At 36.3% G+C, this 16,862-nt stretch overlaps 1 protein-coding gene across 3 annotated transcripts in view; it reads left to right on the top strand.

Moving 5' to 3' along the window:
* TNNI3K (TNNI3 interacting kinase) overlaps positions 1-16,862 on the top strand; it is a 345,420-nt gene that overhangs the window by 138,987 nt on the left and 189,571 nt on the right. For 2 of the 3 annotated variants that reach the window (XM_056123420.1, XM_056123422.1), the window contains exons 12-17: positions 311-397; positions 1,446-1,502; positions 2,355-2,447; positions 2,532-2,589; positions 2,716-2,910; positions 3,850-3,954. In XM_056123420.1, coding sequence (XP_055979395.1) covers positions 311-397; positions 1,446-1,502; positions 2,355-2,447; positions 2,532-2,589; positions 2,716-2,910; positions 3,850-3,954 — 595 coding nt within the window. The remainder of the gene's footprint in view (positions 1-310; positions 398-1,445; positions 1,503-2,354; positions 2,448-2,531; positions 2,590-2,715; positions 2,911-3,849; positions 3,955-16,862) is intronic. The other variant, XM_056123421.1, reaches the window with a different exon arrangement.

Below are 16,862 nucleotides of genomic sequence, written 5' to 3'. Positions count from 1 at the left end.
ATGTAGAAATTCCCACTGGTTTTATCAATTAAAATTTGCACATCAAAGTTCTTAAAGATCATACCTACCTTGTTTATCGTGTTCACTGTTCCCAATGTAGTGTCAAACATAGTATCTCAGTAAAATAATACTGATTTATCGTCAATGAATGAATGGAAGGACTGATATCCTAGTGCAATATAGTATCTCTTAAGACACATTCTGTGTTTCAGGCTACTCCAGTCACTGGACATATTGGGTAATTAGTTAATGAGGGGACTTTATCAAACAAATGTTTAAAGCACTTTGTCGTTTTTATCTCTTCATAAAGGACATGATGCAATTGTCACACTTCTGAAACATTATAAGAGACCACAGGATGAACTCCCATGTAATGAATATTCTCAACCTGGAGGAGGTACTCCCATTCTTATTTAACTTTTTTTAAAAAATTTTATCGAATCACCGTGAGATAGGTACAAGCTTTCATGTTTGAGTTACAATCCCACAATGATCAAACACCCGACCCTCTACCAGTGCACATTCCCCACTATCAATATCCCTGGTATTCCCCCTTTACCCACCCTTTCCCACCCTCCCCCTGAATCCATGGCAGACAATATTCCCGATACTCTGTCTCTACTTTTGGGCATTGTGGTTTGCAACACAGACACTGAGAGGTTATCATTTTTGATCCTTTATCTACTTTCAGAGTATAAAACAACATAACATGAGGCTGACTCCTAAGGATAGTAGATACACAGGACAGGAAGATTGCTCCATAGCTGGAAGCCTGCCTCATGAGCAAAGGGGAGAGGGCAGCTGGAATAGAGAAAGGATCAGTAAGGGGATAGGAGATGTGTGATTATTTAACTTTTTGTTGGCTATTGTTGAAATTCAGTTATATTAAATTTCATTCAATTAACATAATATTGTTGGAACAACAGTGTGCCTAAAGGTAAATCTGTTTCTATTACTCTCTGGGGTCAGAAAGGAAAGAATATCTGATTAGTTTCATTTTAAGAAAATCTATCTGAGTGAGGCTTGCAAAATAAGGAGCCTCACTTAAGTTATTTTCTAACTCACCAATCTGCAGTTTCTCTAAGTTAAGATTCTCAGTCTGGGTGTTTATGAGATTTGTATATGATTAGGTGAATAAACAGAGAGTGGTCATTTTATATTTCAATAATCAAGGCAGAACAAAGGATAGTCATATGCAGACATAACTAAAATCTGCTGGAGTCTGTGATGCTGTAGATTTTCTTGTTCATCTTTTTATGTACTTTTTAAATAAATTCTTGGCTTCCAGTTCAATATCCAAAGAAAGACCTGGACTTATACTATAGTCTCATTTAGTTTACTTAGCAAATTTACCATGATACTTGCTTCTTTTTTATAATGTTTAACATTTAATTAGGGAAAAGTGATTGTTACTTTCAAACTCTATAATATAATTTGATTTCTAGATGGCTCCTATGTGTCTGTTCCATCCCCCTTGGGAAAGATTAAAAGCATGACAAAAGGTATTTTAATATAGGATAATCATTGTATTTTATTACTAAGGAGAACTATTATTTCAAATTATGATAGTTTTCCATTTTGCTTTACCTGTTACAAATGATGACTATTTTTCTAGGGTAAACAATACTAATAGATTATTTTTACATAATTAACTGTACTTGCAGAACTTTTTCACATATGTCCTTTCAGCTAATGAAGATATAAAAATTAAAATTATAAGATTATTTAACAGATCAAAATTTTAGACATTTATTTTTAATGAAATAAAAATTTAAAAATATTATCGTTAAGGATAATTGAGAATAGATTTGCCATGGAAAATAGTCATTAATTTTTTTTATTGAATTCCAGAATAAGTAACACACTAGAACTATTTTAAATGCATCTGCACACAGAAATTAATGCCATTGAATAAAAAAAGTAAAAATGTAAAATTTGACTATAAATTTATCTTTAATTTGGATTTATTTATTAATAATTATATTTTGGTTTGGGATTTTTCTCCAAGTAAATTAATCTACATGCTGTTTAATTTGATAAGGACTTCTATCATGATGTAATATATACTGTTTTCAAGGGTTGCTTGTCACGGAGATAAGCTAGTCATGGGTCAGGCCAGGAAAAAATCTTTAGTCTAGATAATAAATAAAGGTCAGAAATAGAAAACTAACAAGCTTTTAATGTAGAGGGTTTGGGGGTCAATTTTGATAAAGTTTTAGTATGTTCAAATAGTCAAGCATAGTTAAAAATTAACTATTTTAAGAAAAGACTTTTTGGTTAGAGTATATATGTGCACGTATGTATACAAATCCATATGTGCTGTTTACTTTAAATTTAACAATTCATATTTTCAGAGAAGGCAGATGTTCTACTCCTAAGAGCTGGATTGCCTTCACATTTTCATCTTCAGCTCTCAGAAATTGAATTCCATGAGATCATCGGTTCAGGTAACCTAAGAAAACAATAGTCTACTTTAGTTTTAATAAGCTAAAAATGATACATGTTTATTTATTTCTCTTAAACAATTTCAGGTTCTTTTGGGAAAGTATATAAAGGAAAATGCAGAAATAAAATAGTGGCTATAAAACGGTAAGCAAACAAATGATAAAATTTAGCATCCATGCAGAATTATCAACTTTGGGATGCATATGCATGATTAGCCCTTTGTTTTGATTCATCTGTTTACTGAGAATTTGTCACTATTGCCATTTCCAGCTATCGAGCCAACACCTACTGCTCCAAGTCAGATGTGGATATGTTTTGCCGAGAGGTGTCTATTCTCTGCAGACTCAATCATCCCTGTGTGATTCAGTTTGTGGGTGCTTGCTTGAATGATCCCAGCCAGTTTGCCATCGTCACTCAGTACATATCAGGGGGTTCTCTGTTCTCCCTCCTTCATGAACAGAAAAGGTATGGGTCTCCTGCTCTGACTTAACTTCACATATCATTGAAATTGCACTTGCAGCATCTCAGAGGCTTTCTGCTTGGATGAGCATTGGCTTTCTGAAGTCTCTGAGTGCTAGGAAATCTGACATTTTGAAGATGACCAATAATTCAGGACCAATAACTGTGTTTTCGAGTATATAAATACCTTCTGTGCTTTTCTTCCTGTGAGTTTTTAATAGAATTTAAGTTTATCAGAGAAAATTTAGGAATTTAAATTAGTAACTGAAGTTTATAATAATTAAGATAAACTTGATGCACCAATAAAGCAGATATATGTAGACTAAATATATGTAGTCACGGTATTTATTGTTTTAAAAATAATTTTCTTGCAAGTGCTTAAATTGAGTTAATTCTTAGAACAAGATACTTAGATTTTAGAACATTTTAATTCTGTAATTAAAGTAGATTTCATTTTATTGCAAAGAAGTTAAGCATAACACTACAAATATTATAAAATCAAGTAGAGTACTTCCAATATTGAAAAATCTACTCTCTGAGTTGATCTATAATTAAGCATTATAGAGTACAAAAAAACTATTTCTCAGGTTTGTTGAATTTTTAGCTTCACCTGCAGTAGAGCAAAAATGGTTAAAATTATGCAGCATAGCAAATCACACATACACACACACACACACACACACACACACAATAGCACAGCGGGTAGGGTGTCTGCCTTGCATGCAGCCAACATGGCCGACCCGAGTTCAATTCCTCCGCCCCTCTCGGAGAGCCCGGCAAGCTACCGAGAGTATTCGATATGCCAGACACAGTAACAACAAAGTCTCCAATGGAGACGTTACTGGGCCCGCTCGAGCAAATCGACGATCAACGGGAGGGAGGGGAGGGCCTTTATATTGATTTTGACTGTTTTATTCTTATTAAATATTTTTTTTTAAATTCCAGGGTTCTTGATTTGCAATCCAAATTAATTATTGCAGTAGATGTTGCCAAAGGTATGGAGTACCTTCACAACCTGACACAGCCAATTATACACCGTGACTTGAACAGGTATTTTTCCTATAATAACAAAACTAGGATTTTATAACTGACTTGGAGTATGAGACTGATTTCACTGAAGAAACATTTCAGATTTATTGTAGAGCAAGGTTTTCTGCTAGGTGTGTAGGGGGGCAGACTACCATAAGCCTAGACAATAGAAAGTTTTGTTGCTGTCTCTTACAGAAATAGAAAGCTATCTTACTACCACTAAGGGATCTTTCAAATCTATGAAAAATGTTCAGAAATGTACAAGTGTCTGTAAGATTCACCAGCTAGCTAGCTCTCAGGTCAGTAAAGTCAGATCAAGAATTGAGATCAATGACTGCTATAGAAGATTCTGTTTTTTACAAAGTCAGGTGCAATAAAAGGACCTGATTAAAATGATTTGAACTGCTACTTTTGTTAATACATTTGTTATTTTTTATCATTAAGTTCAACTGAATCCAGAGGGTTATTTTTGTGTGTTTTCATATGAAGATATTTTTATTTGGAATAGACACTTGAAAAAAATACAGAATTAAGAATACTCATCCCCTAGACACAGAAAGATTGCATTCATCTGGGGAACATAAAGCAACAAAAAGGGAGAGTAACACCCAGGAATGGCTGAGATTAGTACCAGGAATTTTGCTCCATAAATGGAAGGCCAGCCACAGGCTCTAGGTGAAAAGGAAGCTCAGATAGAGAAGAGAGCACCAAATAAAGGGTGTTGTGAGGACCCTCCCAGGGTGGGAGAATCACGCTGAAAGTAGTCTATAGACCAAACATGATTGCCACTCAATGCCTCTCTTGCAAAACACAGTACCCAAAAGAAGAGAGAGAGAACAAGGGGGAATACCCTGTCACAGAGGCAGGATGGGACGGGGGGGGGGGGGAAGAGGGAGTGCTGGGACCCGTGGGGATGGATGACGGGCACTGGTGGAGGGATGGGCACTCGATCATTGTATAACTGAAACCCAAGCGCAGAATTTGTGGGCCTATAACTGTGCCTCATGGTTTTTCACTAATAAAAAAAGAAAAAAAAAAGAATACTCATCCCCATAGTGGAACTCCAAGGGAAGGAGGAGGAGGAAGAGGAGGAGGAGGAGGAGGAGGAGGAAGAGGAGGAAGAATAAGAATAAGAAGGATAATAATAATAATAATAATAATAATAATAATAATAAGAAGAAGAAGAAGAAGAAGAAGAAGAAGAAGAAGAAGAAGAAAAGTCTTTAGTAGAAACTTTCTCTAGCAAAGTCTTACAGGAATATCACTATATCAAACAGAACAACTTTAGTTGAAGGCAGAATATAGAACAGAAAAAAATGAAGCCGAACAAGAGCTACCTGTATGATACATCAGAAAGTCAAACACCATTCCATTTTGCAAAAAGGGAAATACTTTTATGACAGTTTGGAGTGCAACCAAGGCAGGATCAAATTTTAAATATATACTCTGTCCCTTGGTTTTAGAGAATATTTATATAGGTAGATGAAACATCTATCAAATGTTTAAAAATGGTGGGTAAATTTGAAACCAATAGGATGGAAGTCCTGAAGAAACAGATCTTAGGAAAAACAGGAGAATGTTGTTCCCTGCTTATGTATTCCTAAAAAATAACTGTAACAAGCCATAACTTTTTTCCGTGTTTTGAAGGTAAAAGGCAAGGAGGAATATAGGTTTGTAGTGGGGACCTATGTGGGTAAATGAGAAGGTAATACCTGAGTGAGTCTCATTATTGTTCATTCCTGAAGAACAATTGCTACATATTTATAGCTTCTAAAAAAATCTGTTACTCTAAAACTAGAGTTTAGAAAAGTTGTTATTGTCATCATGGTCATTATTATTTTATGTATTTTGCCCAGTTTATGTCTCAAGTTATGTTCTCCCATTAGGAAAGTGTTAGCCTTGATGCGTTACCATTACATCTTTCATTCCCTTCCCTTTCCCATTGTCAAGGAGATCCCTGGGGCACCTCTATGGAATCCCAGTGGTGCTGTGGAGATTATTTAAACAATCACTTCATATAATTTATTAACAAGTAAGATTATTAAAAATAACTACTATTCATGATTTTCCATAAAGTGCATAAAATCTGACATATAGAGTGTCCTTTGTAGAACTGTCACTGTTCTAGAACTTCTAAATTTTAATTATTCGACTCATTTATTCAACTACTATTAGAGTAAGTGAATGCTATATTTAGTTTTACACTTGCACAGTGGAGCTTGTAAAGTGAAAGTGATATAGTCTCCATTCTCAAGGAAATTTCAAGTTCTAGTAGAGAATAAAAATGTTTATATAAACATATTTTAGGTATAAAATAGGAAATTCTGTGGCCAGAGTGATAATACAGAGGTTAAGGTGGTGACCTTGGATGCAGCTTCCCCTATTTTCCCTGGCATTGCAAAGAATCTCCAAATTTCACTAGGAAAAACCTCTGAGACAGAGCCAGAGTGCTAGATGTGGTCCCTAAATAAATAAATAAATACATTTATAAATAAAACAGCAAGTTCTATTAAAAAAAAGTAGCAAAAAATCTATTTAAAAACAGAAAGGAAAATCAATTACTTTGAGAAGTTTAGAGAAAATGTCATGGTTGATGAGATCTTTGAATATAGCCCTTAAGGATAACTAGAATTTTAATAGTATCCTAGACTTAAGGAAGCTAATAGAAAAATAGATGGAAAGTTAAACATATTTCTTTAACTATAGAAAGGATTAATCATTCACTTTCATGGATACAATGTATAATTATAAGTAGTATATAAAGCCACACATTGTACAGAAAATTTCAATGAAACTATTTCAAGGAAATCACAGAATGCCAGACTGAGGTACTTTAGACTTTGTTCCACAAGCAAGGAGAGGAAGGAGAAGGCCCTGTGACTATTTGAGCTGGAACTCCCAAAGTTGGAACTTTATGTTATGTAGAGCTTGATTACATATCTGCATAAATGATTAACTGGAAGGCAAAGACAAGAAACTGGCAAGACAATTATTGTAAAAATATCAATTAAAGGCAACAAAAAATTGGATTTCGCTAGAGAAAGTGAAAACAAAGGGGAAGATAGTTTTGAAAGGTAAGGACATAAATTAGCCTGAGTGGCTGAATTTTAGGCAATAAATTTAAAAGGACCCAGGAACAGAGATCCTCTGCCTGCTCCCAACAACCCTGCAGGCCTCCGTTACCTCCACTACCTCCACTACCCGGCCGCTGACACGCTCCAGGATGCTTTTCGAACACTCAAGACAAGACTCACGCATGAGTGAAGACCCGCAGAGCGAGTGAAGCAGAACTCTGTGACCTCGGACTCCAGGCTCAACAGACCCAGGAACAGAGATCCTCTGCCTGCTCCCAGCAGCACAGCAGACCTCCATTACCTCCACTACCTCCACTACCCAGTCGCCACCACACTCCAGGACGCATTCCAGACTCCATGGCTACAACGTTACTGCGCAACACAGCTTAAAACACTTAAAACAAGATTATCGTACCATATTTAATTGCTTTGAAATATGGTTTGAACCATGGGAACACCTGAAAGGACGATTAGAGGCTGCCCTAAAAGCCTCTATCCCTCTCGAGAGCCTGGCAAGCTACCGAGAGTGTTCAGCCCAAATGGCAGAGCCTGGCAAATTATTCGTGGTGTATTCAATTTGCCAAAACCAGTAAATACAATGGGTCTCATTCCCCTGACCCTAAAAGAGCCACCAATATGGCGACATTAAGAAGGATGAGGAAGGAGAGGCTGATAAAATCTCAGGGCCGACCTAGTCTGCCACAACGAAAAAAGACAAAAATGACTGTCTGTACTTTCAATGCACTGAACGTATGCTGGCATCAAATGCATCCATCAAGGACCTGATGGTGCAAGTTTGAAAGACCAAGTACGACATCATTGGTCTGACGGAGACAAGGAGGCATAAATCACATCATGCCATTTTCGACACTGGGAAAGAACTGTTCCTCGGAACATGTGACAAAAGAGGTATAGGTGGTGTCACTGTCCTTGTCAACACGAACTTGGCCATAAACATTGATTCATTCGAATGTGTAACAACCCAAATTCTGAATTGGACAATTACACTTGAATAGACATGGCTTACAGCCGGCAGTTTCTTCATTGTCTACGCACCAACATCCAATTATGATGAAGGAAAAATTGAGAAGTTCTACATGAGCTGGAGAATTTCTATAAAGAAGATCACACCTTCTACAAGATCATTGTGGGTGATTTTAATGCCAAAATAGGACCGAGAAGATCAGCTGAAGAACTCCACATTGGGAACCAAGGCCTAGAATGGAACGAACAGTGTGGGAGACTGTCTGAGTTCATCATGTAAACCAAGACTATCCATGGTAACTCACAATTCCACAAGTCCAAATCTAAACACTGGACATGGGAGTCTCCCAGTGGATGGTTCCACAATAAAATTGACCACATCATATTCAATTGATGGTCTTGCCTGACCAATGTTGCTGTTGTCCCAAAATTCCAAAAGGGATTGGACCACCGACTCCTTCATGCAAATTTCTACTTCACAGAGTGGTGAAAAAGGGCTGCAAAATTTAAGAAGAGAACTCCCAGAACGACCACCAACTAGCAGCTCTTTGCCACTATTGTGGCAACATGGGAAGATGCCGTCATTGACAACGTTGACAAGCAATACAATTGACTGGTTTAGCACATCCACAATTGTGCAAAGAACACCGAGAGAGAGATAGCCAGAAAAAGACGCCTGTCTTCAAAAACTCTCAAGCTATTCGCCAACATGGCTTGGATCAAGCCTCAGGCAACCACAAGCGAATGTCGGAGCTCGCAAAGCAGTGTAGAGAAGCGATAAAGGAAGACCTCAAAGAGAGAAGAGCAGCAGTGCTGGCAGATGTGGCAGAAGCTGGGAAAAGCATTTGCAACGCCCACTTGTCCTTGGCCAACTACAAGACCAAGATGACTGCCCTCCCGCATTCTGATGGATCTATCACATCTTCCAGAAGGGCAATGGAGAAGATTATTCATAACTTTTACTTGGATCTCTTTGATAGCCACATCCACCTGCCCACATACCAAATTCCACAGGATGAATTTGTCATCCCCAATGTTCTCCCTTCCCAAATCCGACATGCCACTTAATCATTAAAGAAGCCAATGCACCCGGCCCAGACAAAGTTAGACCCAAACACCTGAAGAATCTGCTGTCGGTACTCATCAATACACTGGCTCGGCTCTTCACACACTACCTGTCTGAATGCAAGGTTCCATCCCAATGGAAACCCAGCAAGACTGTACTACTGTACAAGAAGGGAGACATTCATGACATTGGCAACTGTCAACTGATCTGCCTGTTTTCTGTCGTCTAAAAGCTGATCACTTGAGTCATCCTGAATAGGATTGGTAGAACACTAGATGAAGGACAACCATGTGAGTAAGCCGGGTTCCAAAAAGGATTTAGTACAATCGACTATCCACATGATATCCAAGCTCATTGAGGTTTCTTAGGAATTCAAGATGCCACTATGTCTGGTGTTCATTGATTTAAAGAAGGCCTTTGATTCTATTGAGACTGAAGCGGTCATCAAGGCCCTAGCCAAACAGGGCATTCAATGTCGATTAATCAGAATCCTTCGTGAGCTGTATTACGGATTCACTACTAGAATCTTACCATTGTACAAGGAGTGATCATTGACATCAAGAGAGGGGTTTGGCAGGGTGATATCATTTCACCGAAACTCTTCAGTGCCACCCTCTAGAACATCATGCAAAGACTGGAATGGGAAGGAATGGGAGTGAAGATAGACAGTCGGCAACTACACCACCTCCGCTTTGCTGATGACATCGTTTTAATAAGACCAAACATCAGCCAAGAAGCAGAAATGTTGGCCGACTTTGACCATGAGTGTGGAAAGGTTAGACTACAGTTGAATCTCACAAAGACAATGTTTATGAGAAATAGTCTTGTTCCTGATATTTCATTTGCTCTCAATGGAAGAACACCTCTGAATGCAACAGTTATGTGTACCTAGGTTGAGAAGTCAACATGACAAATGACCTGGCACCTGAGTTGCACAGAAGGAAGAGAGCGGCTTGGAAAGCTTTCCAGAACGTCAAAGAAATAGCTAAGAGGAAGAAGAACCTCTGGCTCTGGGCTTCGATTCCACTATTCTTCCTGCATTAATATACGCCTCAGAGACCTAGGCCCTACGAAAACAGGATGAGAACACTATTCGCGTCTCCCAAAGAGGAATCAAAAGAGCTATGCTTGGAGTATCATGCTTCACTCAAATGAGAGAAAGAATCCAGAGTTCTGACCTCCATCGATGGTCAAGAATCAGGGATGCTGTATCATTTGCCAAGGCATTGAAAATCAGATGGACTGGACACGTAATGAGATTTGGAGACAACCGTTGGACTAGAGTCATTACTGACTGGATTCCACGGGACTTCAAAAGATCATGTGGCCGCCCATCTATGAGATGGTCAGACTTCTTTGTCAAGACCCTGAATGATTGCTTTGAGGCTCTTTGTGTTCCTAGAACCAGCAGATGCCACTGGGCTACATTAGCACACAATAGGGATGAATGGAGACGTTACTGGTGCCTGCTCGAGCAAATTGATGTGTAAAGGAATGTCAAGTAATCAAGTGAAATATAAACGTGTATTACTCCAAATTTTCTATAACATACATAAACTCTCTAGACATTTACTAATTCATAAGTTAAAAGTTATTTCTTCACTATTAACTACTATGCTTAGAAACATATGCTAACAAGCATATTTTTCTTTTTTGGGGGGGTTTCAATTATACAATGATCAAATAGCCATCCCTCCACCGATGCCCATTTCCCACCACCACGGATCCCAGTATCCCTCCCACCCCCCATTTCCCCCATCCCACCCTGTCTCTGTGGCAGGGCATTCCCTTTTGTTCTCTCTCTCTTATTGGGTGTTGTGGTTTGCAAAAGAGGCAATGGGTGACAATCATGTTTAGTCTATAGTCTACTTTTCGCAGCATATTTTTCTTTTGCATTTCAATGATATTTAGGAAACAGACTTATAATATGAATTAAAATAATGTAACTGGTGGTTTGTATGTTTTAGGAATATTATTTTGTTATACCAATCTTGGTCAATTGAATTAAGAACAAATGAATGATCATTACGTATTTTCTCTAATTGCAATACTCTACTTGCAAGAAAATTGGATGTTTTTCTGTTGTCCATGAACACTTGCAAATTGTTTCCACTAGGACACACAGCACAACACACAATATCTTTTTATTAAAATTAAAAGCAGGACATTGATTATAACATTGAAATTTATATTTCTTTTTCCTTTCTCTAAACAAACTTAAATACTTAGATTATACCCAAAGTTCTCAGATTTTAAAATATTGTTACATAGATACCTTGGCTGTCATTGATTCCCAAATGATAGCTTTTCTTAGTTATGGGCTATTTTCTACTACTAATCTTTAATCTGGTAGCAATAAAACATTCAGTTTTTCAGAGTAATACCTCTAGACCAATATGTAACCCTCTCCCCAAATATGAGTCCTTTCCTCAAGAGAATTTACAACAATCTGGTTTAATATATAGAACATATGTCAGGAAGCAATTTAATTGCCACTTAAGGTAGAAAATGATTAAGAACCAAATGATTAAGCAGTAATTTTCAAAGGATTTCAAAGGATTTAGCTCTATAGCTAAAACTAGACTTTGAAGAATAAGTATACATCTTTCTTCAGTCTTTTCACAGAATGGTAATTTTTGCATTTCCACAGACAGCACTTAGAACATCTCCTGTGAAACAGAGTTGCAGACTAACTTACCTTAGAAAGTAAAGAACTGCAAACACATGATTTTATTTGTAAGAAATCTGTTTACATTTTTCTCTCCACCACTAATCTTGGCATGTCAAGGCTTCAAGGGCAGAGACCCTGTTCAGCTCATCTCAGGTTCCCAGAAATAAGCATAGAGTCTCAGAGGAGATACTCAACCAAAGAATGTTTAACTGGACCAAATCATTAAAGTTTTTCTATGACTGTCATTTAGAAAAGCAATGACTCTATTGATTTATGTATGGTTATTCAGAGGTAAATATTAACTAACATGCCCAATCCCTTTTTCACTTTTAAAAAGAAAGAGGTTATTTGAGTCTTGATCAACTCACAATGAGAATATATTTATCTCTTTGGTTTTATGGTGGTTGATTATGTGAATGAAAGCAAAAACTTCCAGATCCACAACATTCTTTCTACTGTGCAGTTCTGAAAACGACTTTTGATCTTAATATACTTAGTGGAAGTTGAAGGAATAATTAGTGAAATGATTCTTCCCAATGATGATTATTAAAATGATACTAATTTAATTAAGCAACTACAACGGGAAAGGAACTCTTTTAGTTTCTAGTATTCTCTCATCTAATCTCAAAAATTTACAATAGTTAACTACTATATTCATTTCTACTAAGTACACTGACTAAAGAGATTAAGTAGAAGGCCACATCCATATAACATTCTTCACACTATATTATGAATTTATATATATATGATTTTCCCCCAAAGAACAATAACAAAACCATTCTGGAACAACAAGATGGAAGAATATTCTGTTGGGTTTGTACTTTACTCTTTAACAGTCTCAATTCTGTCACTGAAACTATTTCTGATATCATCTCTTTTAATATTTCTATGTTTCTGCATTATTTATTTTTTACATGCACTGTTCTGCTAGTGTGGAGCAGAAACTGCATCTAAGTAAAGCATAGATATGTTTTCTCAGGCTCATTGTATATTAATATTTTTAATGTGATTGACTTTATACAGAAATGGGCTTTCCAGTTTGTTAATGACCCTATGCCCCACCAAATTCCGTTGTTTCAATGTAGACATGCAGTGCCATTTGAGAGTGTGAGTCATAGTTTACAGCTGTTTTTACTTAGTGTTAGTATATGTCACTGTATTCTTAGAAAAGTAAATTTTCCAATTTACTTGTTATTAAAACTAAAACAGCACTCCACTTGCAGATACATGAATCAAATGAATGGCCTTTTTTTTCTGTGCAAGTATATAGTGTATCAACACTGTAAGCAATGAAATAATGACACTTCCATCATAATGTGGCCATGATGAGGTATTTATAGGAAAGCATTTTGTAAACTGTGAAGTACTATATAAGTGACACATACTTTTGCTATTAATCCTATGCTTGTTCCCACACATATTGGGAGTGGAAAAACACTCCACACTTTTCTCATACATACAGCTATTTCTTCTATAAAATATGACTAATTTATTAAAACTATAGATCTAGATCCAAGAAGGACTCAATGTTAGGTTTTGAATATCAGCTTACTCCGAAAATGAAAAAGAAAGTAATTAATGTTAATTTTAAATAGCTAACATTCTGGTGAAAAATTACAACATATTTTTCAATAAGGAGCATTTCCGACAGTGCTCAGATCTATGGCGCTAAGCCATGCAGCGCACTGCAAAGGCCACCTGTGGGGACAACAGAGACACCCTTATAGTATTTGGTGTGAGTGATAGGGCTATAAAGCCAAGCATCAAACTCAGGGTTTTTGCACATATTGGAAGCATGCTCTATCATGTGAGCCATATTTTCTGCATAAAATGACAGATAATTTTAAAAGTAAATTTGGAAAGACTATATTTATTGGAAGATTAAATTTAGATAAACTAGTCAAGACATCAGAAAGTACTGAAGAAGAAATATTGATAGAAAATAATTGCATTTTTAATTAAATATATTAATTTTCCTTGCAATTGTTTACAAAATAAAACTCTTAGAATTTTTGAAACCAGTAATCAAGAAGAAATAAACTATTGGTTTTCTAACTACCTTACTAGTAGGTATAATCATGTTTTTTTGATTTTCATAGACTACAGATTCCACTATTTTGTCAGCTATTTTTTCCACTTGTAACTTTTCTAATAAACAATTATATTAAAAGAATTTAAAATTCTATATAAAATGCCCCTTGTGTAAAATTGTGACTACTTAAAAACAATGGAAATTATAATCATTTCCATTGAAAAAGAACCCACTGAAACTTCTCTGATCTGTCCCAATCCGTTTTGTTGTTCTCTAATGTAAATGTACAAAAATATATTAAGAAAGTGTAATTTTAAATTTTGTCAATCTTTTAAATTTTTTTTTGCCATTTTAAAATAAATTAATAAACATATTCAAACTTTTATATGAACCAATCTATTATATGCCTTGGGATAAAATTGAGAATAACAGACTTTTGCATTTTCAAACAGAACTTAGAACACAATGAAGCATTTTCCAAATTATTTTCCAGTTGTAAGAATCTGGAGATTGGGGGTGGTGGTGGGGGTGGGTGGACGTGGCCTGGAGCCATAGCATAGCTGGTAGGGCATTTGCCTTGCATGTGGCCAACCTGGGTTTGATTCCCAGCATCCCATATGGTCCCCTGAGCACTGCCAAGAGTAGTTCCTGAGTGCAGAGCTAGGAGTAACCCCTGTGCATCAGCAGGTGTGACACCCACCCCCCACCCCCGCAAAAAAAAAAAGAAAAAAAATCTGGAGATACTAGTTGTTTACAGACAGGTTTAAAGATAGGTTAAGAAAATTTTCCCTGTGAAGGCACTTAATTACAATGTATTAGATTGTGGCTGACAACATATATCTTAAAATAGTATTGTCAGCTGATTCTTGTGACTAAACAAAGAAACAGAGTTCTAGTAGAGGTTTTCAAATTTGGCTACCAGGAAAACCTCCGGATGAACCTATTTTTTGTTGTTGTTTTTATTTTGCTTTATTTTTGTCTTATCCAGAGGTGCTCGGGGCTTACTTCTGGTTCTGTGTTCAAGGATCACTTCTAGTGGTGTGCTGGAGGAGCTCACGTGGTGCCCAATATTCAACTCAAGTCATTAATGTACAAAATAAATGCATTGCCTTCTGTACTATCTTTCCAACCTTCTCAGGGACAAATTTAAGAAAATTCTGATCTGACAAAATCAGAATGTCAAGAGATGAGGCTGAGGAACTTTATATTCAATGATAAAGATGATTTCAGTAGACACAGAGAACTGCCTTCTAGATGGATGCAAATTACTTATGATACAATCTCACTCTTTTCTGCAGAATAGATTGGGAATATTGTAAAGTCATCCACATTGTAACTTCCAAATATTTTGAGAATTTTTCCCCCAAACACAAAATAACCATTCATTGATTTATTTATTTAATAATGAAAGTGAAAAAAAAGAGATCAGCAGTTCTATTGTACCTATGACACAGAGCGTCAGTTTCCATGGGAGTTTTGTTAAGTCTACTAAGGATCTCTGATGCATTTAATTTTAATTCCTACTTAATTCCAGAAAGTTCCCACAAGTATAGAATCTTGATGACAAAAACAAAGGTGAAAACTTTAGCATTAACCTATTTGCTGTTCATACAAGGTTATTAAATCCTGGAAGAATACAGAACTATTTATAATAAACTAATACATCTATTTAGAGAAACTTATATAAATGTGTGTATTATGTATCAATTCACATAAAAGCACACACATTTCCAATCATTTATGTTATATTCTCAGTCTTTCTCAGCTGGAGTTTTAAGGTATTAAGTACTACAAAAATTATATGGATGACTTTCTTAGTTCTCTCATAGAAGAGACATATTACCACTAGTGATGAATAGAAGTGGAGCTACAAAATTACATGCAAGCTTTAAGATTTAGGATTTAGGGTCTTACAATTCTGGCACAATTGCACTTCTGAAATATTTATTTCTAAAATTATAATGTGAAGCCAGAGAGATAGTGCAGTGTAGTCATTTGCCTTGTTTGTGAATGACCTGGGTTTAACCCCCAGCACTCCATATCGTTCTCTGAACCTCACAAGGAGTGATCCCTTAATCCAGAGCCAGAAGTAAACTCTGGGCACTATCAGATCTAATCCCCAACCCCTCCCCCAAACCAAAAAAAACTAAGTAATAATAAACATAAAAAATTAAATCATGATGTGACTTTCAATTTCAAATTTAAAATATTTAATCAATTCAATTCAATATGTGTCAATTTCCTGACCAGACTGACTAATGAAAAAAAGCATAAGATGTACATTTTTCCAGCATCAAATTCAGACTCACTAGGGTAAATGGACAGGTTAAAGGAATGCCCCAATAATCTCTTGTGACTCATCTTCAGCATCTCCTAGAAATTTCTTGGGGGTCATTATATTACAAATGGAACAAAACATGAAAGACTGGTGGATAAAGGTTTTATGGTGTGTCGCACATTCTTTTCAAATCGCGTCTTATTGGCTAGACCTCATTTGAATGGTCAAGACCTACTGGGAAGTACAGAGTAGTGTTATGTCCAGAAGAAGAGGGAATGAGTTTTGTTGATCAACCGACAGTTGTTTTTACCTCCAGGTTTCTACAAATGATAACAGGGCTTTATACTAGGGCTTGGTTAAAGGTAATAACTAAGTAGATTTACATAGATTTGCATAAAACAGCTACCAAAATATGCAGCTAACTAATGCCAAATATTTTTAGTTTATAAACATATTTTTCTACTTTACAAACTAATGCCACTAAAAGTAAATTTTATTCAATTATATGTATATGTATATTAACTCTGAAGCAATGTTTCTCATTCATTATTGTTAGTTGTTAAACACAAGTATATATTTAGGCATATGTGGAGACAAAGGACCCTAAGACAAAACTTGGTTAAGGAATAAAAACTTGTAATGTAGGCAATCACGATCACTATCATCCTGTTGTTTGTCAATTGCCTCGAGCAGGCCCCAGTAACGTCTCCTTGGTCCTAGCCCTGAGATTCTAAAAAGTGCCATGTTCAAGTCTCTTTCAGGGTTAGGAGATTGAGACCCATCATTGTTACTGGTATTTGGCATATTGGTTATGCCACTGGGAG

This window comes from Sorex fumeus, unplaced genomic scaffold (assembly GCF_029834395.1).
Source record: "Sorex fumeus unplaced genomic scaffold, SorFum_2.1 ptg000047l, whole genome shotgun sequence".
Classification (NCBI taxonomy): Eukaryota; Metazoa; Chordata; class Mammalia; order Eulipotyphla; family Soricidae; genus Sorex; species Sorex fumeus.
This window is presented reverse-complemented; position numbering and strand designations above follow the sequence as displayed.